Source organism: Centruroides vittatus, unplaced genomic scaffold (genome assembly GCF_030686945.1).
Source record: "Centruroides vittatus isolate TY-2023 unplaced genomic scaffold, ASM3068694v2 scaffold_576, whole genome shotgun sequence".
Classification (NCBI taxonomy): Eukaryota; Metazoa; Arthropoda; class Arachnida; order Scorpiones; family Buthidae; genus Centruroides; species Centruroides vittatus.
Genome location: NW_027122713.1, coordinates 3,590,515 through 3,602,902, shown reverse-complemented (window position 1 = coordinate 3,602,902; position 12,388 = coordinate 3,590,515). Strand labels below are relative to the sequence as shown.

At 34.1% G+C, this 12,388-nt stretch overlaps 1 protein-coding gene and 1 long non-coding RNA gene across 2 annotated transcripts; both read left to right on the top strand.

Annotated features, from left to right (window-relative positions):
• Positions 1–745: 745 nt before the first annotated feature.
• LOC136989524 (uncharacterized) lies at positions 746–4,950 on the top strand. The gene is made up of 3 exons (XR_010882925.1): positions 746–907; positions 4,593–4,669; positions 4,740–4,950. It is a non-coding gene; the product is annotated as an uncharacterized lncRNA (long non-coding RNA).
• Positions 4,951–8,256: 3,306 nt separating this feature from the next.
• On the top strand, positions 8,257–12,168 carry LOC136989464 (cholesterol 7-desaturase nvd-like). The gene is made up of 5 exons (XM_067287616.1): positions 8,257–8,495; positions 10,867–11,045; positions 11,113–11,346; positions 11,746–11,919; positions 12,005–12,168. Exons 1-5 carry the CDS (start codon positions 8,276–8,278, stop codon positions 12,158–12,160), a joined length of 963 nt encoding a protein of 320 aa, XP_067143717.1. The 5' UTR covers positions 8,257–8,275; the 3' UTR covers positions 12,161–12,168.
• The last annotated feature ends 220 nt before the right edge of the window (positions 12,169–12,388 follow it).

Below are 12,388 nucleotides of genomic sequence, written 5' to 3'. Positions count from 1 at the left end.
TAGTTGCTAGTATAGCCATCTTGCGGTAAAGTCTGCAAACCGTGACGTCGGACTACGGTCATCTCCCGGAGGGTTAAACACGCGATACGAGAGCGGAGAGAGCGACACGACTTCCGATCATCGCGCGATCGCCATTTCGGTTAATGTTACTTACGGCAGCGAACATGGCGGCCCGACTGATCTCTCGTACGGGAGCCACCACACGCCGCCATGTGCTAAACTAGTGATCGATTCACGGTAGTTCTTGAACAAAGTAAAAAAAGGGGGAAACGTCTACCAAAGACAATTTTAACGGCAAGCGACGGGACTCCCGATCGCGATAGCGAGGCCGACTTAGCGGAGAGCGACGCGACTCCCTATCATCGCGCGATCGCCGAAAAAAGTATGATAACTTTTTTATTTTTCGTCTCCGGTCCAAAAGTAGAGTATCGTCGAACTCGTCTCGGTCCCCTGAGTTCAGATATATACCCAAACACACGAAATTCCCATAGGGAGTAATCTATAGTATACCCAAAAAAATTTTTGATTTTTTCTGACGTTCGTCGTTATATCTCGAAAACTTACTAAAGGAGAATAATAATTTATATGTCACCGCATTCGGTACGATACTCTAATTGCAAAGGTAGCAAGGATTTCATTATAGATATGCAAATTTGTTTCGTAGACGCGATCGACCCCAGAAAAGCAGAGAAAAAGATATCCAGATTTTACTTCTTGTGGTAATCGTGGTCTGATAAAAAAATAACTGAATTGTATTAATTTTTAAGATTGATGAGTTTTTGATATTTGATTAACAGATTCTTATATTTCAGTCACGTTTCTGCTCCAATCTGGGACTTCCAGCCTCTGTACAGAGGGCAGCCACTCACATTGCTAGAAAAGCGATTGAAACAGACATCGTTCCAGGGTAAGTTATGTATTTATGTTTGGTCTCATTTTGCCTTTTTAATTAAATTTATTTACTATTACTTGCCCGCCATTCCAAAATCCATCCGTAACATTGCCTGTCGCCATTTCTTACGGAACTTACGACCAATTGGGAACTTTATTTGTATCGCAAAAATATCGTGGTTATAGAACCATAAGCGACTAACTATAAATTTTGCAGACTTTCAATAATAAAATAATCGTATTATATTGAACAATTTCTGCTTAAGCCCATAAGCAGATATTTAAAGTTTCAAATGTTTGGATAACATAGAAAATTAGTAGTGTGCAATAGCCAAATTTCCTATTTCTGGTTGGTCCAGTTTTTAAATTCCTATTTCTTGAAAGTTAGTTTTACAGCTACAGTTTATGCCATTATATTATTAGTTTGGTTTGCCCAAGCTGTCAATATGATTACTTTTTAGTTGATATTTTCATGTATTTCAGTTTAGTTTATTAATTCAAATGTAATCCTTGCTCTACCTCTGTTAGAAAATATAAAATGCAGTGTTACACATTGTTGTTCAATACATTATATCAAAGTAAATTTTTCTTGGGCTATTTGGTTACAGAAATAATGCATCTTACATTTTCATTTTAAGTTGTAATTTTTCTGCTAATGACAAATAAGCTGTAAAGTAAAATCAAATAAAAACATCATGTGTGATGTTTCTTTCCATTCATTTTTTTGTTTATACTAAGAAATAAAACGGTCGAACATTAAACTTGTTTTCCTGAATGCTGAAAGGTAAGCATAATATTGGCTGGGAGTGTAAAGCAGCATCAGCTAATAATAATCAATAAAGCTGATCTGGCAATTTATTGGCATACCAACTTTTTTAAAGAAAAATGTTAAGGCAGTGTGATTGCTGTCAGAATATTCAACACTGCTTATAAGATGTCTGACTAATTACCCATGCATAGATATGGATAATGGAAATTTAAATTAAAAATAATATATTATAAAATAATCATTAGCCAAACAATTGTTTTGTAAACACAGACTACCATTGTTAGAAAGATAGATGTTGTTACATTTACAATGTCAATCTTAAAAAGTCTCAGTAGTGTAATTTATGCTGTTTTGCTTTGCCACATCAGAATCGAAAATTTCTGATCTTTATTCCATCACCTTTGGCATTAAAACTGGTAGCACAGTGGACCCCCGATATAACGCGCATGTCGGGCGGGAAACAACACCCGCGTTATAAGGTGAACCACGTTATACTATGGCGACACAATAAATTTACTCAGAACGATTTGTGCTACATACTGCTGAAACATCCCATCAACTACGTTACGTACTGTACATATTATGTATTTTAATAAAAAACCAATTTATTTATTAAGTGCTTTATTAAAATTCACACAACATAGTTATACTTCTTAATAAGTACAGTACATACTGTATATGTATTATTTTATTTACGTACATAAGGTACGCTTGAAAATACAGTACTGTATGTAAAAACAAACACTATCTATAACTTGACTAAAATCTATGTATTCGACATCATTTCAATTAACAAAACATCACTTTAAAAACTGAGTAAATTTTGTTTGTTTGCGTTTTGATAACTTCTGTATCATTTCTCTTTTGAAAGATGCTAATTGAAACAATCTGACACTGTTAATATTTTCTTGTGATTCAGCCCATTTTATAACAGTTACCATGGCTGTTATTGCCTCTTTGGTTGGTGGCGGTATATCAGCTATCTCACTGGAACTTTCATCACATCATCTGTTTCTTCTTGACAATCTTCGTCACTGAAAATGGATTCGATAATCATTTCATCAGTTATATTCTGACAAATATCTTCTCTAGCGTCCAAATCTAACCAATTAGTCAAAGAATCATTAGTTATGTCTGGCTCATTCAATATTTCCCGGATACGAGAAATTTCAGCCTCAGTGAAGATATTATCTGAAGCTGAATCTGAATGTGTTGTGGTTTGGTCGAGATCAACTTGATAATTAGATGTATTTAATTTTCTCCAACAGTTTCTAATTGTCTCTGATGTGGTTGCCTGCCAGGCAAGTCCAATACTGTAGGACACGTCTTTGAAATCCATTTTTTGTAAAAATATGTTGACGTCAATGTCTGATGCTAATAATGACTTCATCATTTCGCTTCGGTAATTTGTTTTGAAAGCACTAATAATGCCTTGATCTAAGGGTTGTATAAGAGCAGTAGTATTTTTAGAAGATACATTACTTTTATTTTACCATCGTCAGACACAAGGTTATCAGCAGGTGGATGAGCTGGGCAATTATCTAAGAGAAGCAAAGCTTTTGAATCTAGACTCAATCCTCTCAGAAATTTTCGCACAGACGGAACAAAGGAATTGTGAAACCAGTCATGAAATATTTTAGAAGTCATCCAAGCGTTTATGCTGTTTTTATAAACAACTAGCAGAGATTTTATATTGACTGACTTGAAACATTGTGGGTTTTGACTTTTACCTATGAGTGGCGTCAATTTGTTATTACCAGCTTTATTTACACAAAATAAAGCTGTTATCCTTTCCTTATTTAGTTTTAATCCAGATCCTTACCTTTCTTTGCTTAGTTTTAATGTCTTTTGTGGGTTACTTTTTAGATCTAAGGTTTTACTTGGCAACATTCTGTTATATAATGTAGTCTTATCAGTTATAAACTTGTGCATCAGTATACCCTTCTTTCTTAATGGAAATTGTGAACTGTTTGGAAAATTCTGCAGCGCCTTCAATATCACTAGACTTTGCTTCACCATAAATGGAAATTTGGAAGATGCCATGTCGTTTTTGCCAACGCCACAACCAACCGTCAGAAGCCTTAAAATCTCCTTCTGCTTTTAAGCATATATGAAATTTTTCAGCCTGCAACTTTAAAGCAGTTTCAGATACGGAAATACCTTCACTTCTTTTTGCACAAACCATGCATAGAGGCAATCGACAACATTTTGATTTTTTCCAAGTCTTGTCTTTTTTCGAGTAAGCCCAGCATCTTGGTCAAGCTTATCAACAAATGATTTGTTTTGTCTCCTCTGCCATCCAACCCCTTACAGTTGCTTCAGATATGCTTCAGATATGCTCTTCTTATGTTTGCTTTCGGAACTCCGCTCTTTACTTTAGCAATAATGTCAAGCTTTTCTTTCACACTGTAAGGTTTTCTTTTACTCATCATGCATACAATAATTAAACACTATTCAAAATATATGCAGGAACTCAATACATACACAATTACTCAGTACGCAGTAACAATAAAATGCGCTACTCACTAACGCCTCACGGACCTGTATAAACGTGTTTGAGCTTATGGCGTCGTGAACATCGCCCGCGCTATAACCGAGTGCGCGGTATAGCAAGCAGCGCTATAACGAGGGTCCACTTTAATTTTATATTTTAGTCTATAGTTTCGACGTAAGTACTTTAGTTTTTACTTAATAATCATCATCTTATATAAGACTTTTATATCAAGAAGTTTCTGTAACTTAACCAGGTCCTTAATTGCCAAAAGTCTGTAATTACTGTTTATAAATTTGGACTCATCTGATTCATTTAGAAATCACTCCAAATTTATCTATTATATTTAAAATTGTAAATATTATAAATATATTTATATTTGGAATTAAATTTATATCCAAACAAGCTTTCCTCTCAACAGTTGTGTGTGTGCTTTTTTAGACGCAGTCCCATTTCTGTAGCGGCGGCGGCCATCTACCTGGCCAGTCAGGCCTCTGGAGACAAGAAGACTCAAAAAGGTAATTATTTTTTTTTCTTTCAAATTAAGAAAAAGAAACAGAAACAACTTTTGTATTTTTTATTCTTTAGAAATTGGTGACGTTGCTGGAGTGGCTGCAATTACCATTCGTCAGTCTTACAAATTGATGTATCCTCGGGCTGCTGATCTCTTACCAAAAGACTTCAGATTTCATACACCCATTGAACAATTACCTAAAGCATGAGACTACGTGTATGATATATAGATATAATAATTAATAATAAATTTTTTTGAAGTATAAAAAACATATAATACCTTGCTTTACTGTTGAGCGTTTCTTGATTTTTACTTGATATATACTTACTGTAATTACAAAATAATGCGATATTTTAAATCTTACAGTCTGTGATATATATATATATATACATATAATATAATTTCTCTACAGTTTCGTTTTATTTGTTATTTTTTCAAAACAAAGAAAACATTTACGATTTTTTATTTTTTTAGTATTGTTTTAATTTTTGGTACACTACTCTTTTAAACATCAAATAAAATAATATCTTTTCAACATACTGAAGACTTTTATAATTTCAACAGAAAGTAACACTGCCGTTCTGCTAATTTTATGTCATATTAACAATTTTTTCTATAATAAATCATCATTATATAATTTTGTATTGTCTATTGTTTATATATAATATATAATTCAGCGTTTATTGCTACAATAAACAATATATTAATGTTCAATGATCCCAATATTTTATTATTAAATATATTGTGCAATTATATTAAACGAATGCACTGTACAGAACAGTGGCGTGCCGTGACATTTGATGATAGGAAAGCTGTGTTTCTGTAAAAAGCCGACATCCAGGGGCAATCACAGTTAATTGTGCGTTAGTAACGGTCTAGGGTCCATTCGTACGTGCGAGGTGGCGGAAGAGAAAGACAAGTATCTGACAAAAACCGTTTATTTTAATATAAAATAAACATGCACTATGTACAAAATAGTTTGCTTTAGGACAATCAGCCGTTCGGACGTCCTGGGCGTCGATGTAGTTATTTGATAGTCGATCGAAGGTGGCCCTGGGACATTGGCGTTGACAAGTCTGTAAGGCACGGGGAGATTTTTTCCATTGGCGTCGGGGACACGGTCTAAGTCCGAAGTGGCACGGGTTGCGGGTTGGCACAATAGACGAGAAATTGTTCTTTTATTGCGCGTTGACACACGGCGTTTTGGTTATTCGGAACGTTAAACGAGCGCCAGGCCTCCTCGATTGTCGGAGATTATATCAATCTCTGTTCTTTCTTTCATCCATTTTGATTGGTCGTTCTTTCTCAATCACGCTTCCCGAGTGGTTGGTCCCTGGTTACTAAACGTAAGGAGACACTTACTTGGAGCGCGAGAAAAGTCAAAATCGAAGACGAATTCGATTTTCCACCGATCATAGGACGACTTCCTTTCGCGATTTATGGTTTCTGCCCGGCAGTTTGATATAAACAATGGGTGTCCGACTACAAACGACTTTTACCTATGTTTTTTTAAAGTAGTAAATTTTTCTGTAAAATAACAGTTTTTTCGCGTTTTTCGTGACGGGTCAGACCTGTCCGGAACCTCACGTTTCCATAAAAGTTTTAAACAAATACTGGAAATAACAAAAATAAACAATTTATGTATTTTAGTTCTAAAATACAAATAATACATACATAATACAAATTGATATGATACAAACAATAATAGAAAAACTTGTTTTTTTAATTTTTTATAAACTAATTCTATTCGGCGAGTTTTTCCACAAAGTCGTTAGTTACTTTATCATAAAAGTCGCTGGTCGTCGACTCCATCAACGTATTTGAAAGCTCTTTTTCTATCGAAAGCAACGCTAGCGACCACAATTTTTCCTCTGACCGAGTGGACGTTCCTGGCCAATGTATGAATTTGCTTCGTGGTCGAAAAACTGCGCTCAGCAGACCCACTGGTAGATGGTACCGTAAAAATTAATGACATTAAATCATATAATTCTTTCAGTACGTCTTTGTTCGAATCGTCATTAATTATAATACTATTTATGTCTAAGAGTTACTTGTCAATATTGTCCGGACACGAATATAAATATTGCGATTCGCTACGTAATTTAGATAAATCAAAAAATTTCGCATAAAATTTATTTAATTTAAATAATTAAAACACGCTTGGAAAAATTGTTTTTCATAATATTAAAATCATTAACATATTATTACGAATTTAGTCTCTGTAATCCAAAAAGTTATTGGTAGACCAATCTCACAGCAATATCATTGGCAAATTGATTTTATTTAGAATTACATCATATGCATTTCGGGTTGGTCTAATTTATTCCAACCCCTCTTCAGTGCTAAAACAAGAAAATTTTTTAGAACACGACATCAATGTATGACGACAACTAGTTTTAAAAAGGAGAGAACTTACAATAAACGTTGGTGTAAATTACAACATTATATTTATATGGGTGGGAGGACAAACCTTCCTCACATTGACTGGTATCCTAAAATTACAACTTTTTGTATATATCTTATTAATGTATGGCTAATTTAAATAAAAATTGCAAACAACACCTATACTCACAAATTAAAAAATTGTTTTCACCACAGATGTATAATAAACACTCTAAAAACAACAAATGATTAAATAAACTGGCAAACAAATGTATAGGTATAATGCATTCACGAAGCATAAATTACTTTAACAAATTAACCACACTATTAGTTCATGTATACCACATTGAATTCTATTACAATAGTAATCACGTGACGACTTCCTATTACAGTAGAGCATCGATTATCCGACTTAATTGGGGACTGGGGTTGGTCGGATAACCGAAAAGTATGAAAAAATACATTATTAGTATAGTGTATTAGGCCTGGTTTAAATACTAGCCTCCCTTTCATGGTCGAGCCGTGTTGCCAGCTAAAACATGCAAAAATTTAACAAAAATAATATTAAAGTAGCCAAGACATAGCCAAATATTGTAGCGCCACATCACTAGCGGACATTTGAATTTGCCGACTAGAACGCGGTCGGTTAACCGATAAGTCAGTTAATCGGGGTCGGATAATCGATGCTCTACTGTATTGACATTTGGTAGACATCTGATGCTTGATTTTAGTAAAAACAGGTAATAATTTCTGTATGTATATTATGTGTCTGTTTTCCCTCTAATCAGCAATTGCTTTAGTATAAATTTCACACATATTTATAGGCATACAGCGTCAAGGGCGTCGCTAAGGGGGGGCAGGGGGCAGGGGGGCCGCTGCCCTCTCCTAGAAATTCGAAAAAAATTATTTAAATACTATGTTTTAATTAAAATAATCTTCATAGGCTTCTTGTAAGTTAAAAAAATGTTTTAATTAAGATATTTCTTTTCCGGTACATAGTAAATGATTAAAACTTTATGAATCGTTTTTATTTTATCTACATACAATTCATATCCTTTATCAATTTAAATCATCTTTCCCCCTGGCCCATTAGCTGGCGTCGTCCTTGTACAGCGTACTTATTAAACTGTATGTTAATAAATGAGCAAATACAGTCATTGTAAAGATACACGATCTGTATTTACGCGAGATACATTTATAAATCAATAATAATAAATTCGAAAAATTTATGATTAGATATAGTTTTAATTACTTTACAGGTCAGCAATTCGTTATATTTCGTGGAAAAACAGGAACATGTTTTGTTTTAGATGCTTATTGCCCTCATTTGGGCGCTCATTTAGGAACTGATGGCAAAGTTCACGAGGATTGCATCGAATGTCCTTTCCACGGATGGCGATTTGCTGGACAGGATGGTTCTTGCGTGAAAATACCTTACGCCGAAAAAAGTGAGGACTACTAAAAATATATATACTTAGTATATTTATTTTGATTCATACTCAAAATGAATTTTCTTAGCATTGCAGCTAAATAAAAAAGGGGTGCATTAGTTTCACTGCAATGATAATGGTTAAATTGATTTTCTTAAACAAAAGTATCTGTGCAATTAATGCAGTTATTTTGCGGCAGTTTTCTAAGGTCATTATGCAATGTAATATTTTAATATGACAAATCACATAGCATCCGACATTGCCAACATTGCTATTAAACTGGCCGCATTAAATAGTCTGCAAATTGTAGCGCACTATGACCATGTCTTATACGCATGGAATAGATTGCGAAATGATTGATTGGGCTACATGGGAAAACAAGATAAAAAGCACGAGAAGCAGCATATAGTTTCCACAAGCACTTTATAACTACACCAACACCATGAGTTACATGTGACGAATCTCAATGTAAGAAGTTTCTATACTAAAATAAATAGCACAGTCGAGGTCGGACTGATCTTTATTTTAAAATATAGTCATACTTCTAGGTATGTGAGAAAAAAACTACATCATAGACAAACACATGAAAGATTAAGACAAATACATAACAGGCACCTGTTCAACTGCTACTTGCAACAGTCACATGTAGGATTCATGAACTGTGATTACATTGTTGCAATATAGTGATGAATTTACGCCAGGTTACACCAAGTTATGAAGAATATTTACGGATTAACTAGGCACTTACAGTATTTTTAAAATCGTGAACTGACATAATGTGTACTACTGGGAAGTGCGTCACACGTACGCGAAATACACGCTTTAGGTAAGATTTACATTAAAAGATTGGTGTGTTATCTCGGGTGAGAAGCTTGATAGTCTTTTATTGATTGACGTATGATTATTAAACATATATCTTTGACAGTTTGCAAATGGCTGTGTGAGAATCCAGAAATGGATTAATTTAATTTCGTTAAGAAATTGCTAAAATATTAAATTGATGTCAAAATTAACACATTTCTGTCAAATTCGTGGGAAGAGAAATAAAACTTCCTTTGGGAGAGATGTTATCACACATCTCCGACGAACATCTGTCCATTTGCGTCAGAAATAATATCCCGTCAGATGTTACGAATACTAAAACCCAATTTGAGAGGATTTTAGAATTAAAGGTACTAAAAACGCAAACTCAGGGCAGCGGCCGAAGGTTACAGAGACTGCCTTAGAGAAAGGCAACAATCGGGGAAAAAACGAACACTGCCACATGAAAGAATGGATGCCATAAACAGTATATAGTCCCTCTCCGGATCTTCGTCATCTGTCTCCCATTCTTCAGCCAACTCCATATCAGAAGAGAAGATCTACACATCGACTAGACTAAATATACTAGTCTGACAAAGGTATTATTATTATATTTATTATTGTAAACTTTCTCTCGGTAGTAAGCAGTTAGAGGTGTATTTAGTTAGGCCATCGACCTAGATATTGTCAGTTGTATTTGTCCTTTGTTTCCCTTAGTTTGTTAAACATTTTATTATTTGTTAATTGGAAGTTGAGAGTTATGCATTACCTTAAGATCGGACACCTATTGACGAACACATCGACACCTCCCCACTCGACATAGATACCCTCCTATTAAGCCATCCACTGATCCTAGTGAGTATGACTAACCGTTCTAAGGACTAGAGGGTTTACCCTTGCCCGTATTCTCACAGCTGTATAACATGCTACAACAAACTGCGGCATGTTTCCGACCAGTTCATTCACATTCAGCTGTGCGTCAATGACTTAAACAGCTGTTCGATAGGCAATTGAATAAAAATACAACCCTGTTCCATGGCCACTATTTTTGATTTGACATCGATGACTTATTCCAGCAGGTTTACCAAAATACTTTAGTGTAGCAGCTCGGTTGCTGTCATACACATTCGTCTTGCGTTGTGTTGACATACTGAGTAGGAAAATTGAAATCGAAGATGCTAGATATGCTATCTGCCATTTAGATTAGAAATTTCAATCGTCTACGTAGTTTTTTTTTTTTTCTTTCTTTTTACTGGTGATGGCAGTCCCTTTAAACATGTACTACAGCAAACTAAAGTTAACGATTTTTGTATTAAATTATGCAATGATTTTATATTTTATAATCAAACTCGTTTTACGTTGTGCTAAATCTTATAATAATTTTTCCTGTTACCTTTGCGATTGACAGAGATAGAAAGTTTTAAATATTGATGCGATGAGTCTTAGTAAACGAATTAATTAATTTTACTCTAAACGTTGCACTGGAACCAATGCACCATACGCTTATATTATTTCAATGCTGAAAACATATCTTTTGCTTTTGGAGTAATATTAAATAGAACACAGTAAAAAATGCATTTAAATTTAGTTCCAGAAGTGGCTAAAATGAAAAGTTGGGAAACCATCGAACAAAACGGATTTATTTACGTGTGGCATCATGCAGAAAGCAAACCTCCTTTGTGGAAACCGCCAGTTATACCAGAAATAGAGAATCAACTAATGCTGTATAGAGGTCGTGGTGAACACATAGTAAATTGCCATATTCAGGTATTTATAACTGACACCATGCCAAATAAGTAAATGTATTATTTACGATTTTATTTATATTCTGTAGGAAATTATGGAAAATGCAGCAGATTTTGCTCATTTTAATTGCGTTCACGGTTTTGGCCTATCGTCAAAAATTAATCTTCATCCAGAAAATTGGTCGAGATTTCTTCACTTCACAACCAACATATCCCGCTCTCCAGTATGCGAAGAAACTTTTTACTGTGACATATATAAAGGCATTGTCACTTTTAAATTGTTCGGAATATCTGTACTACGTTCATCACTTGAAGTTCAACAGGTAATTAATTAATAACAAAATATACGTGTTTACTTTAACACTACGGTCCAGAATGTTTTACGGTATGTAAGAGCGGTATTAAAGAGGAAGAGAGAATCTCTTAATTAACTTATTTGGTTCATGTCAAGTGATATACGAACAAAAATGTTTTGTACTAGGAGAAGAGTTCGAGTATAATCATTTGAAAAATGAAGACATGTCAAAAATTACTTTATTTAAGATTTTCTTTTTCTTCTCTAAATCTTTAGAATTTTTGTGATAATTTATTACTATTTTATTTAATAGTAATAAATTGTATAACATTGTATAACCAAATTTTTCTCCTTATTGTAACAAATAAATTTAAATCAATAAATAAAATAAAGAAATAAAAATTATCAAATATATTCAATTTTTCAGATTGGCCCAGCAATAAAACATTTTTATTTCAAAGGTATATTAGGAAATGGGATGATGGTATTTGGAATTATACTGGAAGGTCCTGTTCGACAGAGAGTCATCCGACATTATTACTCTCCTTCTCGATTTGCAGCCATAATTGATTATATTTTGTTCCTTTTTGAATGTTGTATGGTGAGATTGTATCTTTCGAATCACTGAAATTTCAAAGTATACGTGAAATATGTGTATTAATAATTGGAAATATTTATTTTAATAGTTTGAGCGAGACATTCGCATATGGAATTACAAAATGTTTTTAAAGAATCCAGTTTACGTGGCAGGAGACAAACAAATTGCGAAATTTAGAAAATGGTACTCTCAGTTTTACAGCGAAAACAGCCCGAGGGTTGAAGAACAAGATCTTAATTGGTGACTGGAAGTAATGTTTCTGTGGCAATGCATCCACAAAGGCTGGAAAACCACGCCAACGGATGAAATGGACAGTAGAAATGAACGAGTTTATCATTCGTAATTATTACATTATCACAAAACTCGAAACAAACATGACAGCATACAGACAACAACTACACCATAAATTCACACAACAATATCCTCACCTCACTGTTACCGAACAAAGGGTTGTTGATCAAAAAGGAACAAT